Source organism: Lepus europaeus, chromosome 13, assembly GCF_033115175.1.
Source record: "Lepus europaeus isolate LE1 chromosome 13, mLepTim1.pri, whole genome shotgun sequence".
NCBI lineage: Eukaryota > Metazoa > Chordata > Mammalia > Lagomorpha > Leporidae > Lepus > Lepus europaeus.
In genome coordinates, this window is record NC_084839.1 from 84,533,811 (window position 1) to 84,545,102 (window position 11,292).

Consider the following 11,292-nt stretch of genomic DNA (forward strand, 5'->3'; position numbering starts at 1 on the left):
CGATGGGCCCAGTGCTGCCGCTGACTGCCGTGACACTGGAGGCTTAGCTTTCTTGGCTTCTTCTGCATTCTGGCCCTGGAAGTGAGAGCATGGATGTGTGTGTGTGTGGCTCTTCCATCCCGCTGACTGTGGAGTCCAAGAAAGGAGAGCCGGACCAGGGCTGACTTCTGAGCAGGGCTGCTCAGAAGGAGCCACCTGGGGCTTCCTGGAGTCCTGGCTTTGGGTTGTGGCAGACCGGGAAGGAGGGTAAACTCCGAGCTGCCTGGGGCTTCTCCCTCACATGGATCCAAGGGAGAACTGACTATAAGATGCATGTGCTCCTGTTCAGACCGGGGGGCTCTGTTAGCCGAGGCATGACTGGTGTCAAACCTCCCAGGGCCTGAGTCCTTGGTGTGGGAATGAGAGCCTGTGTGCTCTGTCTCGTTGGTTCTGGATTCACCACCTGAGGACAAACCACCCCGGACCAGACTGTTCCCAGCCCCAACTTCCGAGGGCAACCTCGCGTGGACCTCACAGATCATGAAACTGTCATTGTTTGCTGCTAGAAGGTTCCAGATGATTCAGAAAGAAAATGCCAGATGCTGGTGGGATACAGAGGGTGGCACGGCAGCTGTGTTGTTGACTGTGACGTCCCTGGGAATCTTGCAGCTATTAGGAGATGTGGCAAAATCAATTCTACCCATGGGAAGGAAGAAGTTTCTGTCTGACCACTACAGTTATTTTTCCTGTAGGAAGCTCAGTTACTACAATTTCCTACCTAAAAGTGATGTACATAGAGAGCTGAAAACCTGAGCAGGGTAAATCAAGCTTCAGAGACCTGCCCGGGCCCCTGAGTCACGGTGAATAGCCTTCCCTGGGCTTGGCTGCACAGACCCTCCCAGCACCTCCCCTCCAACATGTGTTTCCTGGGCTCTTAGGAGGGTTTTGAGCTTGCACCTCCCTTCTCTTAGTGTCAGGCTCACAATTCCCACTCTCCTTCTGACAGTTCCCTTGGAACACCTGCCTTCCCCACCCTCTCCTTCCCCCCGACTTATTCTGGGCACCTCACTGGCATTTGAGTCTCATCACTTACAGTGTAGAGCCAGGTGTCGCTTTCGGAGTCAGTCTGAAGCTCTTTTTTGTTTAGTAGAGTTCAAATTTATTAATACAAGTCGTGTGACAGAACCCAGTCATGTCCCATTTTTAATATTTATTAAATGTGTGTGTGCGTCTTGGTCTGTTTTCTTTGCTCTTGTGAACTGCGTCGGCTCATGGCTTTCAGCATTTAGGACAGCTCCCGTTTGCTTTGAGCCAATCTTCACAGGACACCTTGAGCTCTCTTTTCCTACCTCGGCTTCTGCTTGTTGCCAGCTTTGCTCACGCCCTGGGCCCTGACCGCTTCTCGTCTCTTCTCCTCCTTTCCTCTTCTCACTACAGAAGCTGGTTGTGTCCGTATTGTCAGAGTGTATGATAGCATACGGTCTCGCCCCTCTCACTCCCACTTGCGTTTCAGCCTCAGGTCTGCACGCCAACAGTCTCCCTCCTGCCCCCATCAGTGCTGTGGCTGAAGTTGCCCAGCCATCTCCACCAGACAAGGCCTCCCTGGACAGTCCAGCCCTTGGCTTAGGACGAGCTCTGAGCACAGCTTCCCCTGAGGCCCTGGGTCTGGAAGGGGCTCTTCTCCCTGCTCGCTGTTTGTCTCTCCCCTTCCTGTTTCCTCTCCTCTCCTTGCCTCTTCCTGTTGTTGCTTTAGTTTCTTCCCCCAAGTTCCTCTTCCGCTGTGGGGCCCCGGCTTCTTGCTGGACTTCGAATCCCTTCTCCGTCTTCCTGTCTCTTGTGGTTTCTGGAAGTCTTGGTTTCCCCTCATACCCCTCCAAGTTACTGCTGGACCCCTCCCAGGACAGCCAGGAGCCAGGGGTCTTTGCTGGCCGACATCCATGTGAGGCCTGGGGGTGGGCAGCGTACGTTCAGCTGGTCTGACACCCCAGGGACAGGCTGCTGTGGCCCAGGCTCTCCCTGGACTCTGTCTGGCAGGGCTAGAGGAAAGCTGGGGGCCAGGTGCTGCCCCTCTGCCAGTGCCTGGAGCTGGGGAAAAGGCAGTCACTTCTTCGTGGGGGGAGGGGATGGCAGGGTGGGCAGGAGCTACAAAAAAAGAGGAGTGAGATCAGGGCAGAGTGGAAGGCAGGCAACCCCTGAGCATCAGATCACCCCGTGTATTGCGAAGGAGCTAGAAGAGCAGCTGTCACCCCTCACTGCTCGTGATAACAAGGCCCAAGAGGGACCTCACGGACTGCTCTTTGTCTTTGGAATTTTGAGATTCCTGACATACGTGGTGGTTCTCACATACAGAGCCTGCAGATGAATTAAAGTTTACACCAAACTAGGTTTATCCAGGGCACACGTGAGCTGCTTTGCTCTCTCCCGTTTCCTTTCCTCGCTAGGATCGGAATAGGCTCGGTCACACCTGCAGCGTGGCCAGGATGCTCACGGGATTATTCTCATACAACTGTCTGTCCAGGTAAAGGCCTCCCCGCACTTCGGGACATCCAAATACAAAATGAAATCTGAACCCGAGAAAGTGCATTCTGAAGAGTGTGACGCTAGACAGGTGAGTGTTTTCTATGAATGTGTCGCTTATTATTTCCTTCCGCACAGTTCTGTCAATGTCTTTCCTTTGGCTTCCAGCAATCTTACTTCTCCAGAGGCCAGAGGGCCCTGGGAGCTGCTTCTACCCCTGACGAGACGAGACCCTGAGCATGTCCCCCGAGGGCCCAGCCGGCACAGCTTTGCACAGCACGAGACATGGGAGGGCGTGTTGGAATTTATCTGCCTCTTTCCTCCCAAGAGCCACGGTGGCAGCGGCCCCGAGTCTGGGAGGGAAGACCTCAGTGTTTTTCATGGATTTATGTTTACAATTTTCAACTCAGACCAGAACTCTATAGAAGTTGTTATCTAGAGTAGCGTTTCCAAGAGGGTTTCCCAGAAAGTTGGATGTGCAAGTGGAGACCATGTAGGGGTACGTGATTCTGTCATCAAGTTCATTGGGAGAACTTGGATATAAAACACTTTATCTAGGCCAGCGCCGTGGCTTAACAGGCTAATCCTCCGCCTTGCGGCACCGGCACACCGGGTTCTAGTCCCGGTTGGGGCACCGGATTCTATCCTGGTTGCCCCTCTTCCAGGCCAGCTCTCTGCTATGGCCCAGGAAGGCAGTGGAGGATGGCCCAAGTGCTTGGGCCCTGCACCCGCATGGGAGACCAGGAGAAGCACCTGGCTCCTGCCTTCGGATCAGCGAGATGCGCCGGCTGCGGCAGCCATTGGAGGGTGAACCAACAGAAAAGGAAGACCTTTCTCTCTGTCTCTCTCTCTCACTATCCACTCTGCCTGTCAAAAAAAAAAAAAAAAACCAAAAAAAAAAAAAACCCCAAAAAACCACACTTTATCTCAGGAATGCTCAGCGCCCTCTCTGGCAGACATGAAGACACTGTGACCGGGACACCGCAGACCCACCTCCTCATGCCCACTCACTTGAGGGACACAAGGGAGGGGGCTGGCTGGCCCCACACTCACCTGGACATCAGCAGCCCCCACGGCACCACCCACGGCGGCGTTCCCAGGCCTGGGAACCTAGGGGGCGCACTGGCGCTCCCGGCTCCAGACCCAGTGATGTGGATTCTGGGCCTGGATCTGAAAACAAAACACAGAGTGGGTGAGCCCTGGAGGGAGGGGCCCAGTCCAGTCCCCCTCATCTTCCCCGGGTGCCCCCACAGACCTCCTCGCACAGCTCTGGGGTGACCCAGGCGCGGTGGTCCATGGCGTGGAAGAACTCCACCTTCAGCTTCAGGAACTCCTTGTAGAGGTCTGGCCAGTGCTCCTTGCCCAGCAGGAACTGGAAGATGCTCCGCTTGGATGTGGGGTTGTCCTCCTCCATGTCGGAGGCTATGTAGCTGCCACAGGAGACGAGGAGAGGCAGCCTCGGGCGGTGCAGGAGAAAGAGGCCCCGCCGGAGGGATCCCGCGCCCGGGGGGAGTGTGTCCAGGAGGACAGTCTGGGGACGGCTTCTCTGCCGGGGACCCCCTTAGAAGGGGGCCTTGACGCTGAGCCTGTGGGGCCCATCGGTCCCCAGGGCTGTCATCTCTCGGGGAGCTCAGTCCCCTGGGCAGAAAGGGTGTTTCCCACCTCGTTCATTATCTCAGGACCGTTTCCTTCCCCAAACGGCCACGTGATGCCTGGGATGATGGTCTGGGGCTTTGGGCACATGGGCCTCAGCTGAGGCCCCCTGGTGGGGTGATGGAAGCGTGGGGATGTGGGGATTTGTGGCAGATCTGAGAGCTGGTCCCCAAGGGGGCGCTCACAGAGCCAGGAAGAAGTGGATTCTGTTGTAGAGGTGCCCGGGCAGCCCCACGCGGCCGAAGTACTCCACCACCATGGCCAGCAGGTACTGCGGAGACAGGGCGGTGAGGGGCTGGGCTGGGCAGAGGGGCAGGGGGCACCCGCCGCAGCCCTCCGCAGGGCCTCTCAGGCTCGGCCTGACCTCCCCCAGCCCAGGGCAGGGGGCGGAGCCTCCTCACTTCCGGGCAGCAGGTACCTTGTCAGACACTTTGAGGAAAATGTCAGCTTCCAGGAAGCTCTGGATGACGGGATCCTCTGCAAGGGAAGGAGGGACCGTGGACGCCGTGGAGCAGCCCTGGGTGGGGGGGGGGGGGGCTGAGCCTGGCACTGCGGGAGGTGCTGGGGGCAGGAGGCGACCTGGACCACCTCAAGTTCCTCTGTGCCCTGGGAGAGAAGCAGTTTCCTTCCCTCCAGGACAGAGATGAGCCTGAACCCCACCCACAGCCACTGCTCCTTCCTGGGCCACATCCTTGTGCACCTCGAGTTTCCATGGTGGGACGTGAATTTTGTTCCTGAATCTCACACTTGGTCACCTTGGGATGTGATACATTTGTTCACTGCACAACGCGACCCCGTTCTCCAGAGTTCACCAGTCTGCCTCCACTCAGGAGCTTAGATGGGACTCTGGCCTCGTGGTGACGTCACCATCGTGCTGTAGCTGTGGGAAGCTTCCCTGCGAGTGTGGGTAGTGAGCACCTGGGCAGAGCTATGGGGCATCAGCGCTCCCTTTCCTGGGTCTCCTCTCTCCCCTCCCCCCAGCAGGTGTCTCTGTGGTTCCAGTTGTCCCCAGAGGGGCCATTTTCCAGTGATGCCCTGAGAGTGCCAGCTCCCGGGGGTCCCTCTCCTCTGACCTGGGACAAGGGCATTTGTCCAGCAGGCAGGATGGAAGGGTCGTGGCTCCTTTCCCTGACTCGTCTCCACTCAGCCTTGGCCTCAGAAGAGCTCAGAAGCAGAACTTTCCGTGGTGATGAAAATGTTCTGTCCTGGCCCTGTCCAGTACGGTGGCCACCAGCCACATGTGCCTCCTGAACGCTTGCAGTGTGGCCAGCGACACTGAGTTTTAGACATTTAGTTCACTCAATTTAACTTAAAAAGCTACATGTGGCTAGTGGATGTTGCGAGGGACAAGCATGACCTCAGTGTTGTCCCCAAACCTGCCGCTCTCAGTCCCGCCTCCTCTGGGCCTGCTGTACCTCTGCTGTACCTCCTGCTTCATGAAGTCTCCCGATGTCACCCACAGCTACCTCTGGCTGTCAGGACCTCTTAAAGAAGCTCTTTCGGGGCCCTCATCGCTGGCTGGCAGCCTACTTCTGCACCTACTGTTTGGTTTCTGCCTCCTCCCTCTTTGAGGGCAAGATCTCACTTGTCCTTCCAGCACTGCAGAGATCTGAACGTGTCCCTCCCCCACCAAGTTCAGGTGTGGGGAGCTTCCTCCCCAGATTCATTGTCAATGGTGTTTGGAGGTGGCCATCTTTGGGAGGCCGTTAGGACTGGGGGAGTTAATGGGGTGAGGCCCTCCCCACGGTTTGGGTGGCTTTATAGGAAGAAGGACCCCAGCCAGCATGCCTGCTCCTCTGTGTGCTGCCCCCTGGGGTTGTGGAGGCCCCACCAGGTGCCATCACCATGCTCTTGGGTTTCCCAGCCTCCCAAACTTGAACTAAAGGAGCATTTGTTCTTGGTAAATGACCCAGTTCCAGCGACAGCAAATGGACTGGGACAACTCTGCTCTCTAGGATGCTGAGCGGTGGGAATCCAGGAGTGGGTCTGGGTGGCTCAGCCGGGAAGCAGCCACCATGCCACAACAGAACCAGGGGTCGCTCTGAAACTTCCTGGTAGTCGGAGAGTGGGCTGAGCCACTGCCCTCCACCCACACAGTTCTCAGTTCAGAAGGGCCCCCGGGCACGCTGCCCGCTCACAGGGCACACCTAGAAGCCGGTAGAAGGCCTCTTGGTCCTCCGGGCGGTAACTGGGTCTTCTCCTCTTGTTCATTCTGAGTTTTGTGCCTTCGACATGATTGACAGTCCAGATGTTCTTCCTCTGCCCCCTCTTCCTCCACGACTTCAGCTCCGAGACAGCGTCTAAGGCGGCTGAGTCAGAGGGAACACAGGGCCCCCGTGAGTACGAAGCAGACCCAGCCGGGAGGTCCCGGGCCTTTCTCTGACAACTCGTGCTGAGACCAGGCCTTGCTTTGTGATGGTGAAGTGTGGTCACTGGGCCATCGCCGCCCCTTCGTGTGCGGACAAGGAAGCCTGGGTATGACCGAGGACATGCACCTGGCTGGGCACCCGCCGATTTCCTCGTCTTCCGGTCCCTCTTCTCCCTGGATTCTTGCTCAGGCTCAGCGACCGAAGAGGCAGAACTGGAGGCCAGCGGGCTGCTGTCCTGTGGATCTGCAGGGAGAGAGGACCCCGCCCGACACAGCAGGGCCTCGGCCGGGCTGTGCTGGACTCCTCGCCTCTCCCTCGCCCTGAGGGCGGCCCTTGCCATCTGGGGCCACGTCTTCGAGGGAGGTGACCACATTCCCTGTGCACCTGTCTACAGGGCCCAGGATTTACCTCTGCTCCCTGGGCAAAGGCTGCCCTCCGGTGCCTCTCGTAGTGCATCATGTTCCCTGGAGGACACTCCTGTGGACACAGGTCTGGTGTCTTCCATGGCTACACAAGTGAACGAGAGAGAGGGACCTCCTGACTCACCGGCCACGCCTTTGTGCTCCCCCGCAGAACTCAACTCAGGAGAGCAGAGGCAAGAAGGTGAGACGGTGCTGGGCTGTGACGTGCCTTCATCTTCACTCATGCAGCAAGCAAGGGGCCCGCCGCCGCCACGCACCTGCCCTCCCGCCCAGGCACACCCTTTTACCTGACCCTTCTTTGCTGGGCTCTGCTGGCTTTGAGCAATCTCCAAGGCAGCTGATATGGATCTCACAGAGATCCCGTCTTCTCTGAATATATATATATATAAAGATGAAGACCTTAAATTACCTGCTGCTTACGAAAAATATTAATTATGAGAATTGCAATAATGGCGGCTAAGAGTGACTGATTGCTTATTAAACTTTGTTGGCCTGTGCACTGAGACTTACCACATTTCATCCTTATCATCTGAGAGGTAAGGTTTATAACACCCCCGACTTAAAGGTGAGAAGAGTGTGTCCCTTGACCATGGCTGCTGCACTTTGGATGCGGGATTAGTATCCGTGTGTGACAAGTGCTCAAGGGAAGAGTGGCTGGTGGCAGTGATATTGGGCCTCAGTCATGTTTCCAGTAGGGTCAACTGGCTGGCCTCACATACTTTATTATTATTATTTTTTCATCAGCTCCACCTAAATATCCTTAGGAACCACTGTTAAGTTCATGGGCAATCAAGCCTGGCTCCAAAATACACCCTGAGTGGCCCATTCTTGTCTGAAATGGCCCAGGAAGCTGGCTGAGGCAGTGCTGGTCCCCCCACAGGAAGGCAGAGCCACTTTATCCCCCCATGATGTCTCCCTCGTGACTGGCAGAGCTCGGTTCTCTCTGCTTCCCACTCTCCCCAGGGCTCCCGAGTTCTCGAGGCTGCTGTCTGGTCCACGTTCGCATTTGTATGTCATTCTGCCCTTTACCTGCGTCTCTCCTGTTCTGTCTCCCCTACAAGTTCAAGAGGGCACGCCCACGTGAACCCTCCCACAACCCCAGACACCTTGGTCAGATCCAAGAGAGCCCACTGCAGAGCCGAGTCACGTCCAGTCCGAGTGAGTACCCAGAGGGCTCTCTCGAGATGCAGGCCCTCAAGGCTGGGTTCATACTTACCCAGAGCACAGCCCTGCGGCCGAGTGAGAACAGCGCTGACCGTATCCAAGTGTCGGGTCAAATGGCTCCCAGGATTCCGGAGCCTCTGCCGTGATTCACTGATGACGTCACCCCATTCCACCAGGCACTCAAGGGAAAGGCCGTGAGCCCAAGGGGAAGAGGCTTCAGCACCAAGTCACCTTTCTTACCCCAGTGTGACCTCCACTTTTTTTTTTTTTTTTTTTTGGGGACAGGCAGAGTTAGATAGTGAGAGAGAGAGAGAGAGACAGAAAGGTCTTCCTGTTTGCGTTGGTTCACCCCCCAAGTGGCTGCTACAGCCGGTGTGCTATGCTGATCTGAAGCCAAGAGCCAGGTGCTTCTCCTGGTCTCCCATGCGGGTGCAGGGCCCAAGCACTTGGGCCATCCTCCACTGCCTTCCCGGGCCATAGCAGAGAGCTGGCCTGGAAGAGGAGCAACCGGGACTAGAACCCGGGGTGCCGGCGCTACAGGCGGAGGATTTAGCCTATTGAGCTGCGGCGCTGGCCGTGACCTCCACTTTTAAAAGCAGTTTATTCATTTTTAAGTTATTTCAAAGGGAGGAAGGGAGAGAGGGGGAGAGAGAGAGTTTTCATCTACTGGTTCACTCCCCAGATGGCCACAACAGCCAGGGCTGGGCCAGGTTCAATCCAGGAGCCAGGAACTGAACTCCATTTGTGTGTCCCTTGTGGATGGCAGGGACTCAAGTACTTGAGCCATGATCTGCTGCCTCCAGAGTGCACATCAGCAGGACCCGGTCCAGGCACTCGGATATGGGAGGTGGACGTCCCAAGTGGCAGCTTATCCCACGGCACCACAACGCCTGCCCCCGAGACCTCCCGCCTTGAGCCTTGTGTTTAATCAAATCCACTTCATGATCCTAAATGAAATGACACATCTGTAAATAAAAATGAATATAGCTTATTTTTTCCTTTTTTTCTCATTTGTGTCCAGCTACCATCATATTACAATCAAACATTTTTACTTCTTATAAGCGCTGTGGCATAGCAGGTAAAGCTACCGCCTGAGGTGCCAGCATCCCATATGGGCGTGTTGAGTTTAAAAAATAGTATCCATGGAAACATAATTTTAATTTTAGCACAAAAATATTAATCTTTACAAATATTTTTAAAAAGATTTATTTTATTTATTTGAAAGAGTTACAGAGAGAGGTAGAGACAGAGAGAGGTCTTCCATCCGCTGGTTCACTCCCCAGATGGCCGCAATGGTCGGAGCTGCACCAATCCGAAGCCAGGAGCCAGGAGCTTCTTCCTGGTCTCCCATGCGGGTGCAGGGCCCAAGCACTTGGGCCATCTTCTACTGTTTCCCCAGGCCATAGCAGAGAGCTGGATGGGAAGAGGAGCAGCTGGGACTAGAACTGGCGCCCATATGGGGATGCCGGCGCTTCAGGCCAGGGCTTTAAACCACTGTGCCACAGCACCGGCCCCAATCTTTACAAATCTTAATCTTTTCTGTGAGCATGCATCTCTATATAAATAAGGTCTTCTCTTTTGAACATTATCTGTATGCATTCATATATCTCTAAAAACACATGAACATATTCTTAAAATGTCTGTGAACTTACTGATTAATACAAGAACTGAGCTGTTAGAATCACTCACACGCACCTGTGTCCCTCTCCCCTAGCCTGCCCATTGCACCCCCGCACCTGGTGTTCAGCCGTGTCTTGTATTTTATGTTTCGCATTCCTGTGCATGGTTCTACAGTATCTTGGGCATAGATTTTTGAACTGGAGCTCTTTTGTAGAGTGTGAATATAGAATCTTCTGGGAGCTGCTGTCTTTCCCCAGTTATTTTGTTCTGCAGGTCCAACCCCGCGGTTGCAGTTTACTACAGTCATTCATCTTTACTGCTGCGAAGTATTCCATTGTGTGACCGTGTTACAGTTCCTTTATCCATCCTTCAGAAGCGGATATTCGGAGATTTCTCTATTACGAGAAGCCACGCTATGAATATCTCTCATTAACTCTTTTATTCTTGTCTCTATGTCTGATACTAATTTCTTCTGGTTCTAGAGGATGCTTTTTACTCTTTCATTATTTCAAGCATGTCCACAATTGCTCACTGAAGGTGCTCTGTTTAGGAAGGCTGGCAGGGGTGGCAGAGTGTTGTGTTGCCAGTGACAGCTGAGAGGGAAGTGCAGGTGCCACCACTCTACCCTGTTGACCCTTGAGCTGGCTCGGAAGGCCTAGCTACTGCTGTGTGGGGCTGAGCGCCCAGGATCTCCACGTGCCTTGCGCTGACCCCCGCAGCGGGGAAGGGACAGGTTTCCTTCCTGTCAGGCGCGGATGGAATCCTGGTTCTCACTTGGCCTTGTCTGATGTCACCCTGGTGGTGACGGTTTGGCGGGGGCTGGGGAGGGGCAGTGGCAGGGTGCCTCTTACAACCAGAAGAAGGTGGAAGTCTGGATTTTCTACTCAGTCTTGGCTGATGAGTGTGAGGCTGGGGTCACGTTTTTCCCCTATCATGTTTAGCTGGAACGGGTGGATCATTAGAAAAAAAGTTAGAGTGGCCTTTTCCTGATCCTTTGGCTGGTCAGACAGGGCTTTTCTTGGAGCTTTGTGCTTGTTGGTGTTTCTGGGTGTGTGACCTCCCCAGCACTCAGTCTGAGACTTAAGACGCCAAAAAGAAAACTCGCAGAACCTGCCTGTCATCCCGCACGTCCTGGGGTCGTTCTAGATCAGTCTCTGCACATTGCGAGTCTTCCATGATTTATACCAGTGTTTCCGTGGTTCTCAGAAGGTGGAGGACAGAGGCTTGTCTGCTCTCTCTTGCCCATAACCAGAAGTCCAGGAGAGAAGCTCTTTTGTTGTCAAAATTTGAGTTTTTTCCGTAAAGCCATTGTTTTACGAGATTCATCCAACAGAGGACGTGGTTGCTATGAAGAAGGCGGCATTCATGAAAAATAAAAAAGCGAGACAAGCAAAGTGCCTGCCCAGCGGGAAGAAATGAGAGCCGGGCGTGTGTGATGACTTCGCGCACCCCTCTTCCCTGTCCTTGGCTCGCTGTTCCACCTGACAGCTTCGACGGAGACAGACCTCAGGGGCACCCTGTGCACCCCTGCAGCTGGAGCACGTGAGGCCTCTGGATTTTCTTGTATT

At 54.9% G+C, this 11,292-nt stretch overlaps 1 protein-coding gene across 1 annotated transcript; it reads right to left on the bottom strand.

The window, feature by feature from the left end:
- Positions 1 to 3,606: 3,606 nt before the first annotated feature.
- Positions 3,607 to 7,023, bottom strand: LOC133772416 (putative speedy protein E7). Its single transcript, XM_062208876.1, has 6 exons — positions 6,927 to 7,023; positions 6,297 to 6,761; positions 4,568 to 4,626; positions 4,335 to 4,420; positions 3,752 to 3,926; positions 3,607 to 3,666 (listed from the first exon to the last, which is right to left on the bottom strand). The coding sequence occupies exons 1-6, from the start codon at positions 7,021 to 7,023 to the stop codon at positions 3,607 to 3,609; spliced, it is 942 nt and encodes a 313-aa protein (XP_062064860.1).
- Positions 7,024 to 11,292: the final 4,269 nt, after the last annotated feature.

What these genes read in the sequence shown, in the direction of transcription:
- LOC133772416 (XM_062208876.1), bottom strand. Translation starts at nt 7,023, where the DNA reads ATGGAAGACACCAGACCTGTGTCCACAGGAGTGTCCTCCAGGGAACAT. An exon ending in GGCCTTCTACCGGCTTCTAG is followed by an intron (nt 4,627 to 6,296) that starts GTGTGCCCTGTG and finishes CTTCCCTTGCAG; the next exon opens with AGGATCCCGTCATCCAGAGC. An exon ending in CCCCAGAGCTGTGCGAGGAG is followed by an intron (nt 3,667 to 3,751) that starts GTCTGTGGGGGC and finishes TTTTGTTTTCAG; the next exon opens with ATCCAGGCCCAGAATCCACA.